Genomic DNA, 26,191 nt, shown 5'->3' on the forward strand with positions numbered 1-26,191 from the left:
TTTAATGTTTCAATTGTATTCATCCCGGACAGTAAATCCAGGATTATCCCAAACATATTACCTATGGATGGTACATGTGGCTTTATAAATTTGTGGTTAAGATATTGCAAATTAATGTTCAGCAGGGTGAATGCCAGGCTATAGTATAATTTTAAAAACAATTATTTCCCCAAAATGGTAATGTGTTATGGTGCTTTTTTATATGTGTGTGTGCAGTCTTTGGGCTTGCTATCCAGCCCCATCCCTTCACATGCCTACAGTCTTTCCTCACCCTTATTCCTCCTCCTTCCCGTCCAACTTGGGATTACTGGTTTACACATAATCTTCTGTTCAACATCAGAGAGCAGACTTTTCAAAATCTCTAATCTTTCTCTCTGTGTCTCTATCTTATGGGTTTGTCTTTGCATCTGCAGGGAGACGCTGTTTGATGAAGATCAGGCAGTACATGAAATCAATTGAAATGCTGCCATTGTCAAAAAATATTTGACAGAATGAGACTAGATTTTGATGAAGGGAACATGTTGCTTGTCCCACTGAGACAAATGAGAACATGTTTTTGTCCCCAAAAGGATTGGCCGTTAATGTGCGGAAACATCTGTCCTATCCATTCGATGAAACAATAAAAGATTGAATGTTAATACATAAATAAAGCAATTATACAAACTTTTATATTATTTTACATAAAGAGATTGCTATTTAAAACCATGAGGCACTGAGAAATACCCAGAAAACTTGCACTCTTGCCTGCAGTGTGACCTCTCATACACTGTAGTCTTTTGATTTTGATATGTATGGATGTCACTGTCCTTCCAGCATAAAAAATCTCCAAAATTCCTTTTAAGTCACATCATTTGAAGTGGAAAAAAGAAGAAAAGGGTTGTAATGCTTCCACTGATCCTTCTCCAAACATTTCAGTTTTTCTTGTTAATGCATAAAATTGATCCTCTAACAGGGTGAATCGACCCGATCCATGGCCTCCTCCATCTCATCCATCTCCCTCTCACAGTCCTCACACCCCTCAGGCCCACAGCCTCCCACTAAAACCAGCGTTGGTACATCCCCGTTTCCCACTCCAACCACACTGCCATTCGGGGCCCACGCTACGTCAATCATGCCCTCGGGACATTGCAATAGGCCGCTTACGGAGTAGAGCCCACCTCCTGGAACGACTTCATCATAAGCTGGAGCGTGAGTGGCGGCTCTAGCTTCCTCTAAACGCAGCCTTTGTCTGCGGCGCAGCTCGATGATGGTCTTCGTGTAGGAGTTGAGTGTGACCACAGCGGCACCCATACAGCAACTAAAGGACACCCAGGCGAGACTAGGTGCAAAGAGAAACATGTCACCATAACTCTGATACTACACAACACATGTATGATTGATACAGGTTGGAACAATGCCACCTACGCAAATGACCAGCCATAGTCCCAGGACTGAGGTCGCCAGTCTTTGGGTCCCACGATAACTGTCATCTGAAAAACTGTGGTGTACATCATGTGGGCCACCATCCCAAGAAGACCTACATGGATAATTTGAAAAAACATGACCCAGTTTAGGACAAGAGGATAATGATATTAACTACTGAGATGGTTATGTTTAGTCTAAGAACAGGCTGCTTCTTACCTGATAGTACTGTGCAGATAGCTGCAAAAGCATTGATTTTTAGCGAGTGCATCTCTTTATGTGAACACAGGACTTCCAGCCACATCAGCAAGAAGCCCATTCCGAGTAAGCCGATGTATGTAAACTCTGATACAACTGACAGCCAGAGAACACCTGCAACAGTTAGAACAAAACACTTAAAAAAAACACAAGACAAAAAAATTGAATGATAAATCATCAGTATTTGGCTTATACACGACTTACCTTGTGTCTCTCCAGGAGTTAGATCGATAAAACTTCGACATTTCTCCCCTGCAAACAAAATGATTAGTGGTTAATGAAAAAAAGAGAGAAACATTTAGTTTCCAAAAGAACCTTGAATCAAAATTGATTTTATTTGAAAGGGCATATGCAGCATAACAGTTTCAGTGGCAGTTGCATTTCAACAAGTGTCCATGTGAGGGTAGCTGCAAAAGTCACATACACGCCCCATATTAAAATGACGATTTTTACAACATAACTTAACTTGTTAACATATGGTTTTGGCTGATTTTTTTAAACTTTCTGTTTTGGTTTTAAGATGGATTTTGTTATGCTTTTGAAAGGCATGGCTGATACACTTGCAAGCAAGCATGATGTAACTGTTTGTTAACAGGCTTAAGACCTGTCTGAGCTCCAACTCTTTGTCTGGATCAGGGTCAATCTGAAGTTAGTTTGTGAAAGCATTTTCAATATGGTGGCTGCAATGGATTGGCTTAAACTCCTCTTTCAGCACTTTGAGCTCAACAGTGCCCATCCACTTTTTCAGCGGCACTTGTTTCAGGAGTGACACTCACTATTCATAGATGTTTTGTAAAATCTTTTAAAAGGCTTTTAATGTATAAACCATCTCTCTAGCTAACTGAACACGTATGACTACAAAACATTTGATTCAGCCTAAGAACAGCAAAAAAAAAAAACTGAAAAAAGGCAAAGCTACAAGACTGTGTAGATATTTCCTTACAAGGAGGAAGGAACTACGTATCCCACAAACCATTGTGATTCATTGTAAATGATAGCTTTATGTGCTTCGTTTCTACATTTATCATTTTTGCAGTTTACATTTGAAATACTGTTATAATGTGTTGTAGTTTGTGTATTTATTACTTCTTACTGTGGTGGCATATTGTCATCATAAACAGTGAACAGCCTTCATTCACAGGCACAGTAGACATATTCATGGTAATGGGGACCCCACCGATCAGAGATGTCGCTATGCCACTCAAAATTGTGGATATTGTTGTATTTTTTAGCTGAAATCACAAATAAACTATATTTTTCTTCAAACAAGGTCAATACCCTACAAGCCTTTATCTTGAACAGGAGCATATCAATGTTTCACTCACTGGCAGCTTGTGGTAAGTCTAACTTGGATACTTCTGATAATATTGCTAATAATCAAATCTTTAATGGAGAAAATGAATGAGAGTTTTACTTCCGGAACCACACTGTTGAGTCCTAGGGCTGATATACTCGGGTTTCATACAATATTTTCTACAGTCTATGCTCTGGTCCCTCGTTTCGCTCTGACCATACAGTGAATTCAAGTACAAAGTATACAAATACTGCTGAAACACAACTATACAAGTAATTGAATAGACCCAGGTGCAAGCATGGTTATGCTGTAGGGATGCAATATTATCAGCATATCGGCAGATAATAGCTGAAAAAGTTGCATTTTGGTAACAGATTTTACATTTTTTGCCTTTATTCCCAATTTATGTACCAGCTGTATGTTCTAGTAAGTGGTCAAGTAAAAAGCAGAAATCAATGGATAATACTTGGTTTTACTGTCGCTGTTAAAAATACATTTAATAGCCACCAGGTTGGCTCAGTGGGTAGAGTAGACACTCATATATAGAGGCTGTAGTCTTCAACACACGTCACAAGATTGATTCCAGCCTCAGTTCATATTTGGTGCATGTCTTTCCCCTACTCTCCCTCCCCATATTTCCTGTCTCTTTTTAGCTGTCCTATCTAAATAAAGGCAGAAAAGCCCCAAAAAACATCTTATAGGAATACATTTTAAATATAATGTGCAAGTAATCAAAAGAAATCACTTTGATTTTCAACAATGAATGACTTTGAAAAAATACATTTGTAATTTATAGCTTCATCAATTTTTTTGTCTTGTTTTAAGTCTGTTTTTGAAACAAGTCGACTGTAACAATAAGATGGAAGAAGTAAATTTGAGTATAGGAACTAGTTGGTGTTCTTAACAATAGAAAAAAGGTCTGTATAAATCGCTATCAGCTAAAGTGAGATGAACAATATCAGATAGTGGCAAAGAGCCAATATTGTGTATCCCTAATTTAATCTCACCGTCATTATGTCGCTCACAGCTCTCCCAGAAACCGGTGTGGAAGTATCTGAAAGCAAATTTGTCTTCTCCCGTCTCCCAGATGTAGTGGACTGCGTTGGCCAGCTGCCTCTGTCTGATCTTTGCCAGCTCGTCTCTCCTGGCAGGAGACAGGGTCCGGTTGAAGGGGTTCTGAGTGGGGCTCTCTGTGTGACAACAAGAACATAAGTGCATTGTTAAAGCTCTTACTCCCGATATAGAGAATATCTCACACCCTCCAGTGATTTAGCAAATTGACAACTAGAAAGAAGTACACAAATCTAAACCAAGTATGCAGAAACACAATGAAGAAATACACTGAAGTGCATACAGGGAACTGATGAAACATTATGGGCCTGTGTAAACACAAAAGCGACCTTTAGTGCTAATGTTGACTCATACCTTAAGAATTAGTTAATTTTAATGTTTAGACTCTTCGACTTGATATTTTTTATTCTTAGAAAGGTAGACAGTGCTAAATGAAATGGAAAACATTACACCATATGAATGAACAAAAGTATTCAGCTACCTAGCCATTAAACCAACAGGGACTGTAATGACATTTTATTCAATATGGAGTTGATCCCTGTTTTATAGCCATAACAGCCTCCACTCTTCTTGGAAGGCTTTCTGGTGAGATTCTGGTTTTCTTCCGCAGGAATTTGTGTCCATTCATTCTGTAGAGCATTTATGAGGTCAGGCATTGATGTTCAGCAAGAAGGTCTAGCTTGCAATCTCTGTTCCAGTTCATCCTAAAGGTGCTAGATTGGGTTGTGGTCAGGGCTCTGTGGGGGCTGGTCAAGTTCTTCCACACTGAACTAATCAAACCATGTCTTTATAGTCCTTGTTCGTCCACCTGGGCAGTCATGTTGGAATAGAAAAGCGCTTTCAATAAACAGCTGCCACAAAGTTGGAAGCATAACATTGTCCAGAAAGCCTTGGTATGCTGAAGCATTAAAATTGGCCATCACTGGGGATAAGGTGCCTCACCCACATCCTGAAAAACAGCCCCATACCATTATCCCTCCTCCACCAAACTTCACATTTCTCCCAGGCATCCACTAAACCCAGACTTGCCCTCTGCCAAACAGAGAAGCATGATTTTTCACTCATCAGAACACGTCTCCACTGCTCCACAGTCAAGTGTCGGTGTACTTTACACCACTTCATCCGACGCTTGGCATTGGACTTGGTGATGTGATGCTTGCATGCAGCTGCTTAGCCAGAGAAACCCATTCCATGAGGCTCTTGCTGCACAGTTTTTGGGCTTACATTAATGCCAGTGGAAGTTCAGAACTCTTCAACTATGGAATCAACATAGCGACTTTTACCATGCGCCTTTGCAGACAGTATCACACTTGTACTCACTGAGCTCTTTAGAATGACCCAGACTTCTTCTGTGTCTAACATGTAGGCTTGTTGTCAACCATCTCATCATCCCATATGTACATTTTATTTTAAACCATAAGAGGGAGTTAAATCAACCAAAGTAAAGCTGGATCTTTCTGTATCATCACTAGAAGTACACTTGTGATCAACGAGGTTTCCTTTATGCAGGAAGAGCTGTTAATCTCAGTGTGGATTAGATACATCTGTTGAGAAATTAAAAACCTGGCAGTGAGCTGTGTAACCCTCTCTTCAGAGGGTGAATAAACCTTTGGTAGCCACTCTCACACTCCACAGATTAGCACTGAGCCTAAATTAAGTTCACTGTAGGACTAAGGTATGGGCAAAAAGAGATTATAAAGACATGGAAATCAAGGACAATCAGTCTCTGACTGGAAGAATAGTGTGGCATATGATGCAGTGAGATTATTCTGAGGTTTTATGCAGTGACACAGTTCAAAGATAAAGGAATACACTACTCCTGTAATCAGTTTCAAAAGTCAAAGGCCAAACGTTGGGAGAAGTCAGAAATCTGCTTTTTAAATCTCTGAATCATTTTGGAAGACTTATGTAATTCCTGCTATACCCCCAATAGTATTCATTTGTCAGAGACAGCAAGCCAGTGCCGTGAATAACCTCAGTTTCCCTAAAGGCCAAAGAGGAATACTGATGATTCTACATGTTGGCCATACTTCTCATATTGTGAGTTAAAATGACATATCTGTAAAGCCTCACTGCTGCAGTGTGATGCACTCTTCAGCCTGCAGCAGTGACACTGGCTGTGTTGGCTGCAGCTCAATCATTATGAGTCATCTACATACTTCTGCTTTGTTTTTGCCACCAACGGGCTCATATTGTTCATCTAAGCAGCTGATGTAATAAGAATTGCTACTGAAATAGAGCAGTCTGAGATCCCAACTAACCACTTTAACATCAAGAACACAGTACAGCAGGTTACCCCCTGTTATACAAGGTTAAGATGTCTCTGAAATGAGCACAATAATGACTAGAATAGATCCTACCCAACATAATTGTCTACTTTTGTAGGCGGCTTCTCTGACATCGAATGACACTTGGGTCCCTATTTCAACTATGTAAAGCATGTTGTCTAAATGTATGGCCTGTATTGGTGTATTGGTGCGTGTCTGTCTACATTTTGTAAACTAGACAGCTTTATTATACATAGGCATAAAAAATACTGCCAATCACTAATGATATATCTGTTATATTTCTTAAAGGTAGTATTAACAATTGTTAATCTATATAAACCCCAGTCTATGTGAGTGTGCGTGTGCTTCTTCATGTACTTCTGTATTAGACTTCAACATATTAGCACCATGTAGTGATATTAAAACTGTGGAGAAGGTCTGCTGTTGCCCAATGACTAATTCTATGTATGGCAATTTTTCTAATGTCATTTAATAAGTATGTACCACAGACTTTAGATCAGTTGTTCGGTGGTCTAAGGGGCAGTCTTTTCACCAGCTTTGCTCCAGACTACTCCTCATTTTAAGAGAAACACACCACTGGGCATTAATGGGAGTGCAAGTTCCCCTGCTATTTCAGCAGCAGGAGCTCTTGACCCTAAATAAATGACAACTGCATCAGGTGGAAAATAGGAATAACACCTGTTCTGCATGCCAAATCGCTTTTTGCTGGATGTGCGCCTTGCCCACTAACAATCTGAGCCTGTAAGTGGCAGTAATTTGCTCTTGCCATTGTTTCTGGCATTTCTGAAAATGTTTTTATGTGAGGTATTTTGAATTTATGGAACCATACTGTTGACAACAATCTCTGACAGAAGAGAGTGATCTAGTGTCTGGTCACTAAGCACCCTCTGTTTATCCACTTTGGCCAAGCAGACTAAAAAGACCAAGTAAACTAGCATGAAGCAAACAGACACACTCTTACTCTCTTCAGCCAAAACATTTATTCAGGGCACCAGTTTAGCTCAGTTGGGAGAGCAGGTATCCATATGTAGGAGCTGTTCCCCTAAGCTAAGGAAGGATCCTGGAGCAGCAGCTTTTTTAATGAATGCCATGCAGTGACTGCTGTCAGATGACTGATCCTCCTTCAAATGACTTAGTCCTTCAACACAGAATTTTCAAGGAGGCATATGTGTATTCTCCACTCTCGTGAATTACCACAATCCAGTGTGCACCGTTTTCCTTTTCTTCTTAATCTTCTTCAAAAATAGAATAAAGAAATAGCGCACTGCTAGGAGGAAGCTGGGTCCTCAACCGCTCAATAGACTTAAATGCAAGTATTGTCCCGTTTGCACGCTAAATATTTTATCAGTATCATTTTATGGCTGTAAAATAAAGCTGGGCAGGTACAAGCAGCACCTTAGAATATTGCCCTGCCTCCAGGGGATCCTGGACTTTGAGAAACAACAAGAGGCTACAGTCCTCGACGCACTGGTTACAGGTTTAAAGCCTGATCCTGGTGCATGTTTGGTGCTTGTCTTCCCCCACTTTCTCTTACCATTTTTCCTGCCTCTCTGCAGCTGTCCTGTCTACTAAATTGAAAGCCCCCCCCACCCCCTCCAAAAAAATATTTATTCAACAATACATATAAAATATTATGAGGCGATTGCTCTGTAGTGAAGCATCTCTAGTTTATATGACTGTATACATGTTCTTTGTGCTGGAGAAAAAATATTTATTCCACAGTTTTTTCCCTAACGTGTATTTACTGATCATACTTTTATGGCTTTTCTACCAGGTCGTAAAACTTCATGTCCAGGTTAAGCTGTTTGAGCCCCTTTAAAACACTGCTCATTCTGATTTAAAGCAGGAATTTCACTTTAAATGCAGAAGTCTTAGGTTTGTTATGCTGCATTACAGTATACATATTGCAGTCATGGACGAAAGTATTGGCACCCCCTGGAATTTTCCAGAAAAAACACAATTTCTCCCAGAAATTGTTGCAATTACAAATGTTTTTGGTAAACACATTTATTTATTTCCTATATATATGCATTGGAACAACACAACTGCTCCAGGTCTCTCAGATTTGAAGGGTGCCTTCTTGCAACAGCAATTTTGAGATGTCTCCATAGGCGTTCAATGGGATTTAGATCCGGGCTCATTGCTGGCCACTTCTTAACTCTCCAGCGCTTTGTCTCCAACCATTTCTTGGTGCTTTTTGAGGTATGTTTTGGGTCATTATCATGCTGGAACACCCATGACCTCTGACACAGGTACTGTGTTCTTTTCTTTTTAGGCCTCATTCTATTTTCTGTAAACAGTAGAATGACGCTTTTCCAAAAAGTTCTACCTTAGTCTCATTCATCCACAAAATGTTCTCTCGGAAGGATAGAGGCTGACACTGGTACATTTTTGCAAACTCCAGTCTGGCTTTTTTATGTCTCTTTGTCAGCAGTGAGGTTCTCCTCGGTCTCCTCCATGCATAGACTTCATCTCATTCAGATGACGACGTGTGGTCTGAGCTGACTCTTTTGCACCCTGAGTCTGCAGGACAGCCTGAATTTGTGTGGAAGTTGACTGAGGATGTTTATCCACCATTCCAACTATCCTGCGTTGCATTCTTTTGTCAATTGTTTTCTTCTGTACTCGTCCAGGGTGATTAGCCACAGTTCCATGAGTTATAAACTTCTTGATTAGATTATATACAGTGGACAAAGGAATTTCAAGATCTCTGGAGATGGTCTTGTAACCTTGAGATTGTTCATATTTTTCCACAATTTAGCCTCTTAAGTCCTCAGACAATCATCGGCTCTTCTTTCTCTTCTCCATGCTTGGTGTGACACACAGGCACACACACAAATGTTGAGTCAACTTTTATACACTCTAACTGGCTTCAGGTGTGATTTCTAGATTGCCAGCACCTGTTACTGCCACAGGTGAGTTTAAATGAGCATCTGAGCTTGAAATAAAATGATTTACCTGCATTTAAGGGTGCCAATAATTTTGTCCGGCCCATTTTTTTTTTTAAATTTTGTGTAAAATTATGTCAATTTTGGCTTTTTCTTCTGCTTTTTTTGTGTTGTTCCAATGCACAAAAATGAAATAAACATGTGTTTACCAAAAACATTTGTAATTGCAACAATTTCTGGAACAGATGGTGTATTTTCTGGAAAAAAATAAATCCAGGGGTGCCAATACTTTCGTCCATGACTGTATTTGCAGATTTCCTTATTTGATGGAATTGAGCATCAACATGTCTCCTAAATCCCTTAATCACCAGTTTTACAAGACGCCTAAATTCTTAAAAGTGGTCTTTCCCCAAGTATATTCCTTCTATAGGTGGAAAGTCTGTGCACATAAATGAAATGAGTTTTTGCATGCAGACATTTTTACAAATATGTATGTGCATGTATTTGTGTCCATTCCCAACGACAGAAATAGAGCAATATAGGCTTAGAGGAAATATTCATAGGAAACAAATAAGCAACAGGAAGCCCCATAGAATGCCCAGAGCTTTCTTTTCTTTGCAAGATAAAAGTCTCTGACATATATCCTTACCTGTGGTGTAAGGCTCGCTGTTGTTCTGACCGCAGTTCTTCATTTTTACAGGTGACAGGCAGAGGGGCTTCACCACCTTGTGAGTGCCCTCACACCAATAGGAGGTGCAGAGAGCCAGGATGGAGAGGGCCAGAGCCAGAGTGGTTAAGGTCAGGGAGAGCAGGGAGCGGGAGCGTCGGGACATACCCTCCAGCATGGCCACGCAGGAGACAGGGGAGACACACAGACAGAGAGGGGGAGGAGAAGGTGAGGCAAAGAGAGGGGGGCAAACAACGTGTGGGAACAGGACGAACAGGACAGAGTGTATGAGAGTGGTCACAGATGGAGTCGGGAGGGCAGAACAGATGCTTTGGGGAGGTTTTAAGGGGTGATGAGCTGCCAGGTTTAAATAGAAAACAAAGATAAATGTGATGTAACAGTGTGGGATGAGGATGACTAAACACAGCTGATGAAGCAATACTATAATGCAGCCTGATTGAAACAGAGATAAAGAGAGTGATAGAAGGGAGGAGGGAGAGGGATAAGATGCTCTAAAGTTTATACACGTGGGAAAGAAAGGACAGATGGAACCAAAAAAGTGAACATAAAGAGGAGCTTTAAGAGGACTATGGTTTACTCTGGGAGAAAGCAGGGGGATCCAAGGAGAACACAGTGTGCTGGCCAGTCAGCTCCAGCATAATTTCCTGAATTTTGTAACCAAACATCATCTACAGGCCCTCTTCTCTGCACTTTTTAAAGAAGCTAAAGCAGTGAGTGCATGAAGTTATTTAAAAGGGAGTATCTGTACAGGTCCTACATCTAAGGTGGTAATAGAGGACATTCTTAAGCGTAATTTATTACCTGAAGAGAAAGTGAAAGTAAACCACTGAATAGGAAGCAAAAAAGCTAAACCCAGAGTGTCCATAAGGCGATGTCTAACTTTAATGAATGTTTAAGATGTCCATAAGGGTTTTAAAACTGCCTGAGGTTACATAATCCACCAGCTGTGTTACAAAGGGGTGTTATGGCAAAACAAGAAATGCATGCTATTCTGTGAGCTAGGCTAATAACTCCCAACTTCCTGATTAACACACTCAGGCCTGACCCTCCCACGCATCATGAGCTCCACCACTGGACCCTCTGCAGGAGACAAGATGGAGAGGGGAGCAAAAACAAGAGATTATTTCTATGATGAAATCACAGGCATAACCACAGACCACAAATGAATTCTTTTGCACATAATCCTTGATAATCTGCTTTGATCTGTTAGTGTTAGGTGTGTTTTATTGAGGAGTGTATTCTGAACGTCTCTGCTGTCTGCCTTCCTTTCCCTCTTTCACAGGTGTCACTCCATAGCACCCAAGATACAAAAGAGCTTTAGTTAAACCAAGTAAAACTATCACAGTCCCCTATCTGCATAAGAAAAATCCTTGATGGTTTTCTAACACAGTAGGAAACAACTTTGGAATGAATGGGTGGGGGTGGGGTTGCTGCTAGGTGCTGCAGTGATGAGTGCTGTTGCATCATAGCCAGAGGGTTCCTGGTTTAAATCCTGGTTGGGGGAGGGCCTTTCTGTGTGGCCTTTACATGTTTTTCCGTGTATATGTAGGCTCTTCCCAGGTATTCAGACCAAAGAGACTTTATTGTCTGTATGTGTTATTGCAAGTGTGCCTGGTTGTTTGTCTCTTTATGTCAGCCCTGTGATTGACTGGCAACCAATCCAGTGTCCTCTCCCTCAGTGACCACTGGGATTGGCTCCAGACTTCAACCCCATGAACTCAAATGGGACTTTAGCTTGTATAGCATCTTTCTAGTTGTTTGACTACTCAGAGTGCTTTTTACACTGCATGTCTCCAAATTTACTCACTGATGGTGAAGGCTTCTATGTAGAGTAGCCATCAGTATAAACTAGGGCTGTCAGCATTAATCCAAACCTGATTAAGGTCCATGATTAGTGCATTGTTTTTTTTTCATTCACATGCTTTATATTCCCTCTAAGCACACTTTGGTTCAGCCACTAAGCATTTCCCTGCAGTCATAGTGATGTAAATCAAGTCTACCACTGCTCCTTGATGTCTCATTTAATTTACAGCTCAGTAGTAAGGCTGAATGATTTAGGAAAATAATATAATGAAGAGTATTTTGTTCCCAACATTGCAATTTTAATATGCAGTTATCTTTTCTGTTCTTCATCTAATGTATTTTTCAACAAACCAACCAACACAGTATCAGATAGTTTAAACGAGGGCTGAATGATCTTGAAAAAAAATCGCATTTTGATATTTTTGACTCATATTGTAAACTTTCTATGAACTGTTGTGTTCAAAGGAGTGTTCATTTTAACCCCTTAATGCCTGAAAACACAAATAATAGCCAGAAAATTCTCATTTTTTGGAACTGAAATGTTCATTAATTTTTACTGAAATTTTAAAAAATCCAAATTTCCATAAAATTTAACAAATATATTTTTAGTATCTCATTTCATTCATTAGGTGTTGGTAACTGATAATCCACTTGAGGGCATTTTCATCATTTATCAGATTTTATTCAGAATTCTTTTTAGTATTTTATTGAGCATATTGATTATATAGAGGTATCATAAAAGTATGTATCAAATATGTGACAACAGGCATTAAGGGGTTAATGTAACTCTCATTCTGAGTAAGTAAGACATACAAAAATAAGAAAAACTTTTTTTTTTAAATTATTCTTCAAAGAATGACAAGTTATTTGCATGATGCATAACATCCTTGCTGTAAAAAAAAGTTTTTCAGCTCGTATTAAACGATCCTCATGTCACTCACTCAAGCACAGGGAGAGAGCTTTCCGTTTTTATGCTCCAAAAAGTTGGAATTCTCAGCTTCTGGTCATTATCATAGCAGGCTCTCTGTGTGTTTTTAAAGGAAAACTAAAAGCATCTCTTTAATTTGGCCTTTAGTCTGCAACAATTTTAAAACCTTTGTTTGTTTTTACATTAGGTATGATTTAACTTTCTTAGATTTTCATTCAAATCTCTGAATATTTTTTATTCTAATCCTTCTTAAACTTTTTGATTTGTTGTACTTTTTTCACATTTTACCTACTGTAATTACTTTTATTTCATTTTATTTAGTGAATTACTTTTATTACTTAGTCCTGGTTTTAATCTTCTATGATTTTATCCGTGTCTCAGAATTATTATGTGTCTGTTTCTTGTGAAGTGCTTAGGTCTGCATGCTCTACAAATGAAAAGTGCTATACAAATAAAGTCGAGTATTTTGACACACATTTCAGGTTAAAGAAATATTGTACCTTCTGCAATTTGTAAATTGCAGCGGATCATATTGCAGTTTAATCCAATTTTCGATTAATGGCCCAGCCCTACTCAGCTGACAAGTCAAAAGTCATCTTAACTTTGTGATGTCTTTCAAAATAAAGCAGGTCTGTCTCCAAACAGGAGGTCAGTTAAACCTCATTTAAAACCACACAGTAATCCAAAATGAAACAAAACCGTTTTAAAAGCAAAACAGTGGAATTTCAAACTGCAACCAAAATAAGGAATCCATGATTAACTCTAATAATACTGAGATTAATCATGAACAAAAAAAATAAATGCTTTGACAGCCTTGGTATTAACTAATACCATTCCTATGCATCAATACAAATTCACACACTCCTAATGCAGCAGAGAGGCTAGGTGTTTTACCTAGGACAAATCAACGTGACAACAAAAGCTGAGGATCAAACCAACAACCTTCCACTAGAGAGAGACCAACTGTCTGCTTAACCAGTCATCCCTCTGTATATGTAGATGGATAAATTGCACAGTTCATATCAAATTATTTTCAAAAATCCAAATGGCAAACATTTACTTTTTACTAAAGAGTATCTGTCACTTATAACACACTGAACAAACCAAAAAGAGTCACTGATTATCTTCAAAAGCCTACAGCATAAACACATTAATACAGACTAATGCATAGATCTAGTGTAAGGATGACCTGCCCCAATAAATCTGAAATGTTTGGATCATAAGGTCAAGATTATTTTTTTAAGACATGCATTAGCATATTTAACTGTTTTGAAAATTAAAAGCCTATCACAACTCAACATGCCTCATTTAACTTGCAGGAATTTGCAAAACCATTTGAAAACTGTTTTTGATTTTTGTACAATTTTTTGAAAATAAGAACTTGCTAATATTCGTTCATTTCAAAGCTGTGTCTATTTAAAGTTAGTTGAAGGTAAAAGCTTCATACATTATATTTGAATATCTTTTAAAATCCCTAAAGTACTGAATTTACTAACATAAAATACAAATAAGGGCTCACACTAAAAAATCCGGAAGAGGCAGCTGCTATTATCCTGTAAAATCTAAGTAAAACAATGAATCCATTGGGTAAGAATTGCTGTTTAATGACATAAGACTTTAGCTTTAGTTATTTTTAAATTGTCGGTAGCACTTACCTGCTCCAGTTCTTTCAGGTCAAAGTCCCCAGGTCAAATAAGAGGTAACTCCGGCAGCAGAACAACACTTTTCTCCTCCTGCGCTCCTCTAAACCGTCAATCCTCTGTTATCTCTGCCTTCATCAAGAGCCCTTAATCAAAAAGCTCCTTAAGAACTTGATTTTAGTTGCTCCATCTTGATTCTCTGTGTCACTCCCCTCTTCATCTCTCCCCTCTCTATCCGTCAGTGGTACACCTCCTCCTCCGGGATAAGCGTCAGTGACCCTCACCTCCACAGCCGTGCACCCTCATTTATCCCCTCAGCCAGTTTGATAGAAATACTCGACCGGCGGAGCGGCTGGGTGTCTGTCTCCTCACCACTCTCTACTCTGTTTTCTGTCTTTCTTGGGAATTTATGTCACAAACCCATCCTGAATCGTGTAATCCCCTCTAAGTCCATCTGTTCCTGCACTGCCTCCTCTTGTCCTGTGTCTGTCTTCTTAGAGGTGGTTCCTTTTTAACCCCCCCAAAATTAAACCCCCACTTTACCATCACCCTTTGCTCTTCCCCTCACTAATTTCACTTCTTAGTAATTAAACTATTACGCCTATAAGGCAGGGTAAATGTAAACCATATTAAAACCCCACTCCTCCTCCTCTTTTTCCAAGGAATTTGCTTTGCACCCATGCTGTGTAAAGCCAAATCCTGTGCCCACTAAGTTAATTGTTTATATTTGGGTGCCAAATGTGACACCTAGAAAGACAGTGTGAAGACCTTTGCATTGTCACAATAATTTATTTACACTATGTATATACATTAAAAAAGAAAAAAAAAAAAAGAAAAAAAAAACATCATGTGTATTATTGGAGAATATTCTTAAGACAGATGGGGCGGCCTTAAATGTAGATGGAGATGAAACAGAAGAAGAAAACAGTTCAACCCCAGGCCTGTGATTTACAGTAATGTAGAACAAGTTTGCCATCACTGCCAAAACACTGAAAGAGAAGCAGAGAGAGAGGAGATTAAAGGTAAAGTAATTCAATAAAGAACAGTGAGAGAAGTAAAGTGAGACTTCTGGACTTTGAGGTATTTGTTGTTACTGATGAAGACTTAAATCAGTGGCCAAAGACTTTGGCAAGTGTAGCATGTAGTTTCCCTCTTATTGCACCCTCTGGTGGTCAAAGCTCTACATGATGCATTTATTCCCTGTAAATTATGATAGCTATTATCAAGTTAAACATACAAAATCATTCCCAGTATTTGTCTTCAATCAATAATTTTAATTATTTATTTTATATCAAATTTACTTTTTATATTTTATTCACTTTTTTGTAGACAGCCTTTTGTAATTTCTGTCTCAAAACAATCAACAGAAGCAGTCGAGTTATGTTTTTGTCATCTCTTTTGTTATTCTGTCTTTACAATCAATTGTATGCATCATTTTCAAACTGAAAGGTTGATTTTTTTTTTTAAGATTTATTTCTGGGCATTTTTTGTGCCTTTATTAGATAGAGGAGGACAGTGGATAGAGTCGGAAACAAGGTCAAGAGTGGGGGAGAGACATGGGGTAAAGGGCCTCAGGCCAGATTCAAACCTGGGCCACCCGTGTACATGGGGAGCGCCTTAAACCACTAGGCCACCTGCTCCCCAGAACAAATACATTTCAATATAGAGTGCTTATACATATCTATAAAGATATATACTAAAATGCTATTGCCTCACAATGTTATAACTTTACTTAATTGTTGCTTCACTTCCCCCCCTTGTCCTTACATCATTACAGGTTTCCAAAAACCCTCAAACTCCTGTCGCCCCACCAGTATTTCATACTTGATATAGAAAATTGAATATTCCATAAACATCCTAAGACCCTGCATGGACACTGAGAACATTAAATTTTGGCTTTCCTACATTATAGTAATCATTTCTGCTGATAGGTTTTTTTTAAATAATTATCTGAAATGTCAATTGAAGTTTAAGTAAATTTGCTTGAAATATGGGGAGAATTTGCAATGAGATTTTGAGGAATTTTCATGGATGTTTTAGGGAATTTCTTTGGATATTTTGGGGGATTTGCTCAGAAATTTTTAAGTATTTTCAGGGAAATTTGGGGGAAAGGTTTATATATTTTTGAGATATTTACTCAAACTTATGGGATAAATTTAATTAGATTTTTTTAAGGAATTTGAGAAATTTGTTTGGAATTTGTCAATATTTTGTCAATTTCACAGAGATTTATGAAATGTATTTGTAATTTTGGGGAATTCAATTGACATTTTTTTTGAATGGGAGTGTCCTCTGAAATATAAAAAAAATCATGGAAATTTCAGGGAAATTGGTTGGATATTTAGGGGAATTTTCTGTCATTGCCATGTAAATTTAGGTTGTAAGTATTTACTTGTATTTTTGGGGGAAAATTTTGTTGCAATGTTTAGGCTTTATGATAAAGTCTTACTGAACATTTGGGGAACATTTGAAAAAAAATTGGTGGTACCTTTTCTGTGATACTTTGAAAAAAAAAAACACATTTTACAGATTTTCATAGAATTTTTAGGTTATGTCTTTGAAATTTAAGGGAATTTGTGTGGAAAGGAAAAAATGCAGAACTTTTTGTGGAATTTTTTTTCTAGAGGACAATCATCAAAATAAGAACAGTGACCCCACCAGATCTGTCAGTGACTGAGACCATTTCAAACTGACAAAGACCCCCAACAACTGACCAACACACTGCCAGAGCATCTGCTCTAAAACCTATCTAGTGCTGTATTTTTTGCAGGAACAGGACTTTCAGGAGATTTGCAGACATATTTTTTGGTATAAGTTAATTCCTGTTTAAAGAAAAAGCTGAGGTTTTAAACTTAATAGGTCCTACTGATGCCAAATAGTTGGGAGAAACTAAAAATGCATTCTAAGCAAAAACTCAGGTCTCAGGAGGTTAAAGGCTCACGACACATCCACAACATCCATGTGAGAGGACATTAGTGCTGCTAGGCTGTTATCCACTTACAGTTAATATTTGACTTTGAGGACCTCAAGTTCAACTATCTTTATGTGTTCAAGTTCAAAGCCCCTCCACCTTTAGTTCTTCTGTGCTTACCCCTCCCCCAGCCCATTTTGTGAGGGAAATAGGTGTAATATCAACATTTTGCTTTGATACCAATGTACCACTTAAAAGTAGTTGTTTAAAAATAAATGTTGTTGGCTTTAAAGAGGACATATTTTACCCTTTAAAGAAAAGTTTACATTGGTACTTAAAGGTCCCCAGAACATGTCTGTGAAGTTTGTTGCTGAATTAACACTCCAGTATAGGATTTTTGCATGTCTAAAAAACTTCTGTTTCAGCCCTGCTCAGAACGAGCTGTTTCTGTGTCTGTGGCTTTGAATGTTACCGAGCTGTCTGACTCCGCCCCTCTCAGGAAATGGGTGTGGCTCAATGCATGTGGCTCTCCTGGTCTTCCTCTCAGCTGCCAGCTGAAAGGATGATCAGGAGAGGAGGGAGGAACTTTCTTCCAAGTAGGAAGGGCCAACTGAACCTGGGGGCGATGCTTATTCCCCACATGACATCATGAGGGGAAATTCTGAGAATGGCTTGTTTCAGCACACATTTTCTGACAGGTGGTAAAAGAGGGGAAGGGGGTGGAATTTTCTGGTACTTGAGGAGATTGTGGACAGGCCAGGGGCACATATTTTTGTTAGAAAAGCCTGAAAAAGTGATTTTTGCACAATATGTCCCCTTTAAGTTGCTGCAAACTAACCTATCTCCAGCTTGTATCTTAGCTATAATTTGTGGGGAACAGAATTAACGTAATTTTTTTCCTCACCTTTAATACAATGCGGTAAATAAAAGAGGTATATTTTTTAGCGGTGTCTTTTCTAATGAACCATCTAAACACAGAAACCCACTGGTAACTATAAAGACTTTCACCTAAGCTTGAACCTGAGCTGGCAAACATTTTTATTCAAGCAGGTCTCTGTCCTTCATGGGAGTTTTATATTTTTGTTACAAAGACTAAGAAAAGAACATACCAGTTTATGACTGGAAAGCAAAATTTAAAAGTTCTTTTAAAGTCTCATTTTTGTTCACAAATAAGCCTCACACATTTGCCTCACTCACTACAAACAAAACCTACTTAAATTATTTTGTAGGTGACTGTTAAGGATAAGAAGAAACTTGTTTTATTAGTAAAAGTTTGTATGTAAGGTCTACTTACTAATGTTTTAATGCACTTTGTGTAGTGAGAGAATTTAATATTTAACAGGTACCCCCAAAATATTGTCAGCATATGTTAATTTTTATATTTTTGGAGGGCTATAAAACAAAGACAACAAACATGTTTACTATTAATGTGCTCTTTATCTCTGTTAGAAATCACAAATGATGAATCGAGCTCTCAGTACACATCACTATATAATCACACTGGACATTAAAATGTCTACTCACATCAAAGAGGACTCCAACATCTTGGTCTGGTGATGGGGCAAAAGATTGGTTTACATATATAAACTGAAAAATAAAACAAAACAAAGGTGAAAAAATTTATATGTATGGAATATATTTTAAACATGTTTTATGAGACTTTTTACAAGAAACAAAAAGCCTCAAACTCTCTTACCAGTTGTTCACTTGCATCAAGTTTGAGAAAGCGAGAGATAAACTGAGCCAGGGACTGGACCGTTCTTCCTCTGTCCACAGCCCACTTCTTTGTTTTCATTATAGGAGTGTCTCCCACTGCTTTCAGTAACACATCAACTGTAAATCAGAAAACACAGAAGGAGAAATTGGTTGCTGATGCCATGCAGACAAGTTTAAACATGAATTGGTCAGATACATTTCTGGAGAGATGTTTATTTGTTTATTTGTTTATTTATTTCAAGGATAGCCCCTTGAGATGCATCATCTCATTTTCAAGGGGGTCCTTGTGTGATGTGATACCAGAACAGCTATTCTACAGTGGAAAAACACAAAATACAATGACGTACTTCAGCTGCAGAATTGGAATGAGCTCTGAAGGATTATGTGCCTCTAAAATGTGCCGTTACAGAGCAGAAAGCAACTATTAAAGCTTTGAACATGTCATTATAGCTTGCAGTTCTCTTTGTGTAATGCTTCCTTGCGTTATATGCCAGTTTGTAATTAGACGTTAATAAATTCCGTCTACTGAATGAAGTTTTCAGGTTCACTGTTGTGGAAAATTCCTTAGGCTGGCAATACAATACCTTGACTAGATCATTTGTTCCAAATGTGGAGGACACAAGACTGTCATTAAATCTAATACATTTAAAACCCTTTTTCAAGACCCTCTTCATACGTTTTAAGACTTTACTGAAACTACAATTTCTAACCTGTCGCATTAGCGACATGGTTTCATACCTGTTTTGTGTTGATTATTGGATAAAATGTGTTATTTAGTTTGTTGACCTAGAGTAGCTCTACCACAGTCTCAAACTAGCTACCTTTTTACAAGTTTTGCACTTCAGTTGAAACCATAAAATAGAACGGCCTAGATCTACCTTTTGAGAAAAAAATAAACACTATTATATTCCCCATTCAGGATACTTAAAACATTCTTCAATTTGCATTTTGATGCAGCGATGGGTCAATGACCCCCTTATTGTTGCAGCTGATAAAATATAGCTACTTACAGTAGAGTTATTTTAATTTCAACAATCTGACAGAGTTTCAAAAGAACATCATGTGATTAAAGCTGATTATAAATCAAAAGCAGAAAAACGAATTACAACCTTTTTCAGTGAATATAAGAACTTATTAAAGCTATAAAATGTAAGACCTCAGTCTTACATTTAAGACTTTTTAATACTTTTTTGTATTAACAAAGGCCTAATGACATCCATGCACAAAATTAAAGGTTAGGGGTAAAAAAATGAGACTGAACCACTACAAACTTTACTGCAGCACTGCAGCTCATTAAAAAAAATGTGTCTTTAAGAAAAAGTTATCATTTGGGACTTATAATCTCTGGTTATTCCACATGAAGGAAAGTCAAAATTTACTGTTCAACCCTCTTGGGAACCAAAAGTACTCAGCACTCAGATCTTTGATGAAACATTGAATTAATTACTTTTTACTTATCCTTGAGTAGATCTATAGACCAGAACACCAGTAGCACTCAGGGAATGAAAAGTTCTTTATAATACCTGGACAAGTTTACTCAAAATTCTGATATTACCTATGTATGTGTCTGATTATTTATACAACTAGGAATAAACGTACATCAGTCTGGAACATCTTTAAGTCCTAAAAATGGCATGATCAAGCTTTAGCTGAGCTTTTAAACACTTTACAAACATAGTACCCACACATTTACAACGACTGAGATTACAGAGTTTTTGACTTAATGGCGTCATTTATTCACTGATATTCATTTTGTATAATATTGTGATTCTAATAGTGTGATAAGCTCAGTAGAAAACTCTTATTGAAAACTACAAGAGATGGCAGGTTGAGCTAACCACAGCTTGTTAGCTTACGCTTAATGAACCAATAATGTCCGTACAGTGTGTAGCTGATACAAGCACTGGCCTTTAAAAAATGATCCAGTTCCAATTTAGCACACTGCATTAAATACGGTAAAAGCATAGGGTTAAATGCCATTAATATGTTGCTTTACTAAATACGCGTATTAGCCTTAGCCACTCTTCAATCAAGCACTGCCTTCTTTTAAAGTCCACTGCTGATTGGCTAAACAAAGAACACCTGGATTCCTATTGGCCAAAATATCTATCCGTTTCCTAGCAGTGCAAACACCCGGAAATGCTTCTTCACTAGACGAGCAACATTCCTCCTAAACATCTTAAAAATATTGCCTGTTTGAGTACGTTGTTCTATATGTTTCACCGTCTTACTTTTTTTCTTTTCATCGTTAGTCGACGAGTCGTCTGAAGTTGGCTGTGACTCCTCTTTTTGTGTTTCTGTCGGAGACTCTGCATTGTCAGACATCTTCAGGTGACCACTTTGAGCTATTTTGGTCCCACCTACCAAACCAAGCATAGTGATTTGGCAAGAGTGCGCGCTTCTATTGGTTCAGATAAACGTCAATCTCCAAATCACGCAATTCTATTGGTGGATGCTCTTCTGGGGTGAAGTAAGGAAAGGCTGCTGAACTTGTGTCTTCTTGGCTACATGCTAGGTTTGTCATTATTTTTACTTTATAGTATGTTTGTGGATAAAGTATCGATTTCATTATGCATGCAGATATATGTTGGTCAGTTTGTTTCCATAACGAACGCATTATTATTTATAAAATGGGTAAAAGGTGACATTTCTGTCGGTTTACAATCACACAGGAGGCGGCACATAGAGAGTAATTATTTAACCGGACAGCTGAACTTTCCACAGTCCCGTTGAACCTGTCACCTCGTGTTCACTCCCTCAACCGGACCATTCAGGCACAGACAGTAAGTTCATTTTTTTCATAACTATGTTTGCTTAATTTCATTTATTTGAAGCCACGACGGCTCCTATAATGTCACATCGTTATCAAAACATTGCAACAGCATGAAGGAACTAGTTGTTGTATAAACACAAATCATCCCAAGGAGTTAAAGTCACGGTTTCAGTCCAACAAAGACTATTTTAAGAGTTTGTGTGCAACGCTATTCTTCAGGTTTGCTCGCCCTCTATACTGTACTGTCTGCATAATGAATGTAACTGACAGGTCTTCACTTTTTTTGCTTTGACCTTGCTCTTGCAGTGGCAAACCTTGGAAGGCTTTCTGCTAAAGATGCAGTCCTCTTACTGTGTGACATGCAAGAAAAGTTCAGACCTAACATCTTCCAGTTTACCAATATCGTCAGCAATGCGGCCAGATTGCTTCAGGTAAAAAAAAAAAAAAAAAAACCCTAACACATGATTATGACACATCTGTCACATTAATTGATGCTAGTAATACTACTATTCATCTATTAACCAAATCAAATCTGCTTGCTGTGTTCCTCCTCACAGGCCAGCCGAGTCCTTGGCATCCCTCCTATTGTTACAGAGCAGTACCCTAAAGGGTTGGGTCCCACAGTACCTGAGTTAGGAGCAGGTGACCTGAAAGCTCATGCTAAAACTTCTTTTACCATGATGATTGATGATGTCAAGAAGGAGTTGGAGGCCCTTGGGAACCCCAAACAGGCCATACTGTGTGGAATAGAAGCACACGCCTGCATTGCTGTAAGATTACAAGATTATTGTTTCTACAGTTAGGCGTAAAAATGTAGAGGAGCCCTCTCAACTCCAAGGAAGAATGATAAAGGCAATATTCTAATCTAATGTTTATCTTATATCTGAAAGGTTTGAGGAATTAAAATCATTTGCAAGCTTTCATCCACCTGTTGGCTTTCCTGTCTGGTATTCTTACATGTACAGTGTGTATTATTATAGGTCAACTGAATGGGTGGGTTTTTATTATTTGAATGCTACATGTAACTGCTATTGAGATTACATATAACCTAAAAAAATAAGGGTGAGCTTTATGACAAATGAAAATTATGCTGCTATGCTTTTCAAGGTTGGTCAACATTTTTATTTTGTCTGCCAGAAACCTCTGATTCTGTTTTTTTTTTCACAGTGCACAGCATTTGACCTGCTGGAAAGAGGAATGGAGGTTCACATTGTAGCTGATGCCGTCTCAGCCAGAAGGTATCCCTGCTATAAAGCAGTTAAAATCTTTTTTGGGTGTTTATATTTTTTTCTGTTTATCTGAAAACTGTTAAAATTTGTGTTTAAACTTCTGTGTCTCTCTCCACAGTCAGACAGACCGTCTGTTTGCTTTGTCCAGACTAAAGCAGAGCGGAGCTTTCCTCACCACCACAGAGGCCGTCCTGCTGCAACTGGTTCAAGACGCTAAACACCCAAACTTCAAGGAGGTGCTTACAACAGATATTCTCCAAAGCAGTAGTTCTCAGCTGGTCTTGTCTCAAGACCACAACCAAAATTCCTACCACTGAAATTTATTTTCAGTTTGGACTTTAGATGGAACAAAAAGTGGTTAAAAGAGGAGAGGGCATAACAAACATGTTTAAAGAGTGTGGCATTAAAGAAGCCCTACATTTTATAGTACTCTGTTTTTCATCATGACATAAAACATTTTTAGTTGTTTTCTAAAATGCAAAGAAATCAAAATATTATCATGGGAAAACCAAGTTAATAAATAGATAAGTTCAGATCTTGAGAAAACAACCAAAATTGACCTGTTTTGATGGCAAAAGAGAAAAAAAACTATTGTTTGTCAGCTTGGGGCTTGCATACATCATAGTGTTATTTATTCATGACCTAATGAAAACAATTTTTCAACCCTTTTTTGGGTCCTAACTCATCAGATGACAACCACTGCTCTAAAACACTGCTGTTTTTCTTTTTTGTTGTTAAAAATGAATCATAAATATGAGGAAGATAGTTTACTACAGAGAGAAGACAAATGTAGTGTATCCTTGCACTTTGTCCAGAAAAAGTATATCTAATGACCAGATAGGTTATTTAATTTTTCAAGCCTACCAATAATACACATATCAGTGTCACGGTGAACAGTGACTGGTACCCTTCTATTAGATAAGAGGCTGATCTCACACAACTGTACAACTCAAATTTTGGCCCAAATGAAAAGGTTCAGTCTTGCCTGTGCAAACGTGCAAAGGCATTTTACTCTGAGAGTTCTGACAGACCAAGGAGGTGACAAATAACCTTATAATTTGACCTTGGGTGTTGTTCTTTATTGGTTAGGTAGCCTCTAATGTCAGCTAAAAATCATCATATTATCATTAACTATGATCTCTGATATGACTTAAGGCCATAACGCCACCATGCTTTCCCATTAAGGAGTAGCTTTTTCTATATAAGTAATAAAATATTAATATGATAATAATAATAAATTTCTTTGTAGAGCACATTTAAAACAGGGGTTTACAAAGTACTTTGACATACATGTAGAACATACATCAGAGCAAAGCATTAACAACCCAATATATAAAATAACCCAAACAACCACAAAACTCTTTTAAGCAACAGAACCATACAAACATGCAGAACCAACATAAATGACTGAAACACTTTCAGAACTCAAGAAACATCATGGGAACCCAGGCAACATAGAATCCAGTAAGAGACCAGGAGAATTAAGAGATGTAAAAAGCTAAAAACAATTACAAATTTAAACAATAAGGAGAGATAAAATGGCAAGGAGTGGGTAGGAGCTTTGCAGAGGGATATAATAAGTAATATGGACAAGAAGGAGAAATAAAAACAACCAAAGTAAAGTGAAATTATAGAATGAGATGAAAGGGAGATATTGATCTTACACTGTTAATTTACACTTTAATTCTATCAAAACAAAACTGTTGACATTCCTTATACACAGAGTTGCTCTAGCTGTTTGCTGTCGGTGTGGTCCAAAATTGCAGCTTCCATGATGATTAGAGGATGATGTCATTAGTCCCGGTTAAACACCTCAGTTGTGCTTCTGTATAGTTCAGCATATCCTATTAGTCTGACACGAGGCACTTCATTGACTACTCCCCATGAACATTTCTAATCCACTTATTACTTTTATTAGTTCTCAACTGGCCTGCCCACAGAATTGACTGAAAAACCCAGAGAATGGGCCCTCCCCAGTTTTGATTTATTGATAATTTCAGTGCATGATTTTTGGATCAGCAGAATTGGCTGCTGGCTAACAGTTTTCTTCATTTTGGAGCTGTTTTTTAGATTTATTTTGGGAATTTTTGTGCCTTTATTTGATAGAGGAGGACCGTGGATAGAGTCAGAAACAAGGACAACAGCAGGGAAGAGACACGTGGTAAAGGGCCTCAGGCTGGATTCAAACCGGGGCCGTCTGCATACATAGGGCGCACCTAAACCACAAGGCAACCTGCGCCCCTAATTTTTGCCACTATTTAACTCCTTTTCACCATTTCTCCACCTCTTTTTGCTTATCTTAGCCAATTTTTTGCTGCTGTTATCCTTTTTTTGCCACTTTTAACCCTTTTTGCCCATTTTCAGCTACATTTGCCTCTTTTTGCAGTTAATAAATTAATTTCCCCTTAAAGTTTTTTCAGTTACTTCTACTTTATCCTCTGGCATCCTGACATTGGTGCACATCATGGCTTAGCTGAAGTCTGACATGACCTACCTAATGGTTTAGTTCGGTGTGCCCATCCATATTGTTAACATTACCCCACAAAAGTTAAGTTGTCTTATGGAGTGGGGTTTTCATCTTTAAAAAAGGCCTATATCATTCAAATAAAATATCAAATAAAAAAATAAAATTCCTATTTTTTTGTTTCTTTGATAATGCTGGCAATTATTCAGGTTAAATATAAAGTATCGATGTCACAGATTACAATGGACAGGGATTTTCCTGACCTCCATGGGCCCCCCATTTGTCTGAGCCCCAAAAAGCTCTACCCTTCATCCCCCCTTATAGATAGTCTGCCTCTTAACTACTCTGTTCTTGATTCTCTTCCTTTAATCCACCATGTGCTCCATCATATCAGATAACAACCCACAGGATGTCTCCACAAATCTATAAAATAGTTGTATTTTAAGAATTCCAAACTCTCCAGTGTTGATTTTTAGTATCTGCATGTTATGCACTATCATAAAGCATACTGTATATTTATTATTTTCTAACAGACTATTGGTATTTTATTGACAGATCCAGAAGCTCATGCTCCACCCATCTCCTGACACTGGTCTCCTCGCCTTCTTCAGCGCCATGTAGGCAGATCCACACCAGTCATTCTGTGTCGAAGATACTGTACAGAATATTTCCATGCAAAGGAAGTGCTTTAATAAAGTGCTGCTGCTAGTTTAAGTGTGTATCGCTGTTCTTTTGTGTTCATGTCTCTGAAAGAGGAAACTGACCGCTTCCCCAGCTGCAGAAACTCCTACTACCAGATGTGACAGGCAGAAGAGGTGGGATCAGTTCACAGAGGCGGG

General features: G+C 38.1%; 3 protein-coding genes across 3 annotated transcripts; 1 reads left to right on the top strand and 2 right to left on the bottom strand.

The window, feature by feature from the left end:
* Positions 1–945: 945 nt before the first annotated feature.
* si:ch211-149k23.9 (germ cell-specific gene 1-like protein) lies at positions 946–10,045 on the bottom strand. The gene is made up of 6 exons (XM_041794220.1): positions 9,850–10,045; positions 3,961–4,143; positions 1,864–1,911; positions 1,621–1,773; positions 1,405–1,516; positions 946–1,318 (listed from the first exon to the last, which is right to left on the bottom strand). The coding sequence occupies exons 1-6, from the start codon at positions 10,043–10,045 to the stop codon at positions 946–948; spliced, it is 1,065 nt and encodes a 354-aa protein (XP_041650154.1).
* Positions 10,046–15,034: 4,989 nt separating this feature from the next.
* Positions 15,035–21,273, bottom strand: atg12 (ATG12 autophagy related 12 homolog (S. cerevisiae)). Its single transcript, XM_041792493.1, has 4 exons — positions 21,118–21,273; positions 18,867–19,003; positions 18,695–18,757; positions 15,035–15,248 (listed from the first exon to the last, which is right to left on the bottom strand). Exons 1-4 carry the CDS (start codon positions 21,260–21,262, stop codon positions 15,189–15,191), a joined length of 405 nt encoding a protein of 134 aa, XP_041648427.1. The 5' UTR covers positions 21,263–21,273; the 3' UTR covers positions 15,035–15,188.
* Positions 21,260–26,066, top strand: isoc2 (isochorismatase domain containing 2). The gene is made up of 7 exons (XM_041792492.1): positions 21,260–21,401; positions 21,559–21,669; positions 21,966–22,090; positions 22,217–22,429; positions 22,827–22,897; positions 23,007–23,124; positions 25,908–26,066. Coding segments are annotated over exons 2-7 (594 nt in total). The 5' UTR covers positions 21,260–21,401; positions 21,559–21,668; the 3' UTR covers positions 25,974–26,066.
* The last annotated feature ends 125 nt before the right edge of the window (positions 26,067–26,191 follow it).

The sequence above is a fragment of the Cheilinus undulatus genome, linkage group 8, assembly GCF_018320785.1.
Source record: "Cheilinus undulatus linkage group 8, ASM1832078v1, whole genome shotgun sequence".
Lineage (NCBI taxonomy): Eukaryota > Metazoa > Chordata > Actinopteri > Labriformes > Labridae > Cheilinus > Cheilinus undulatus.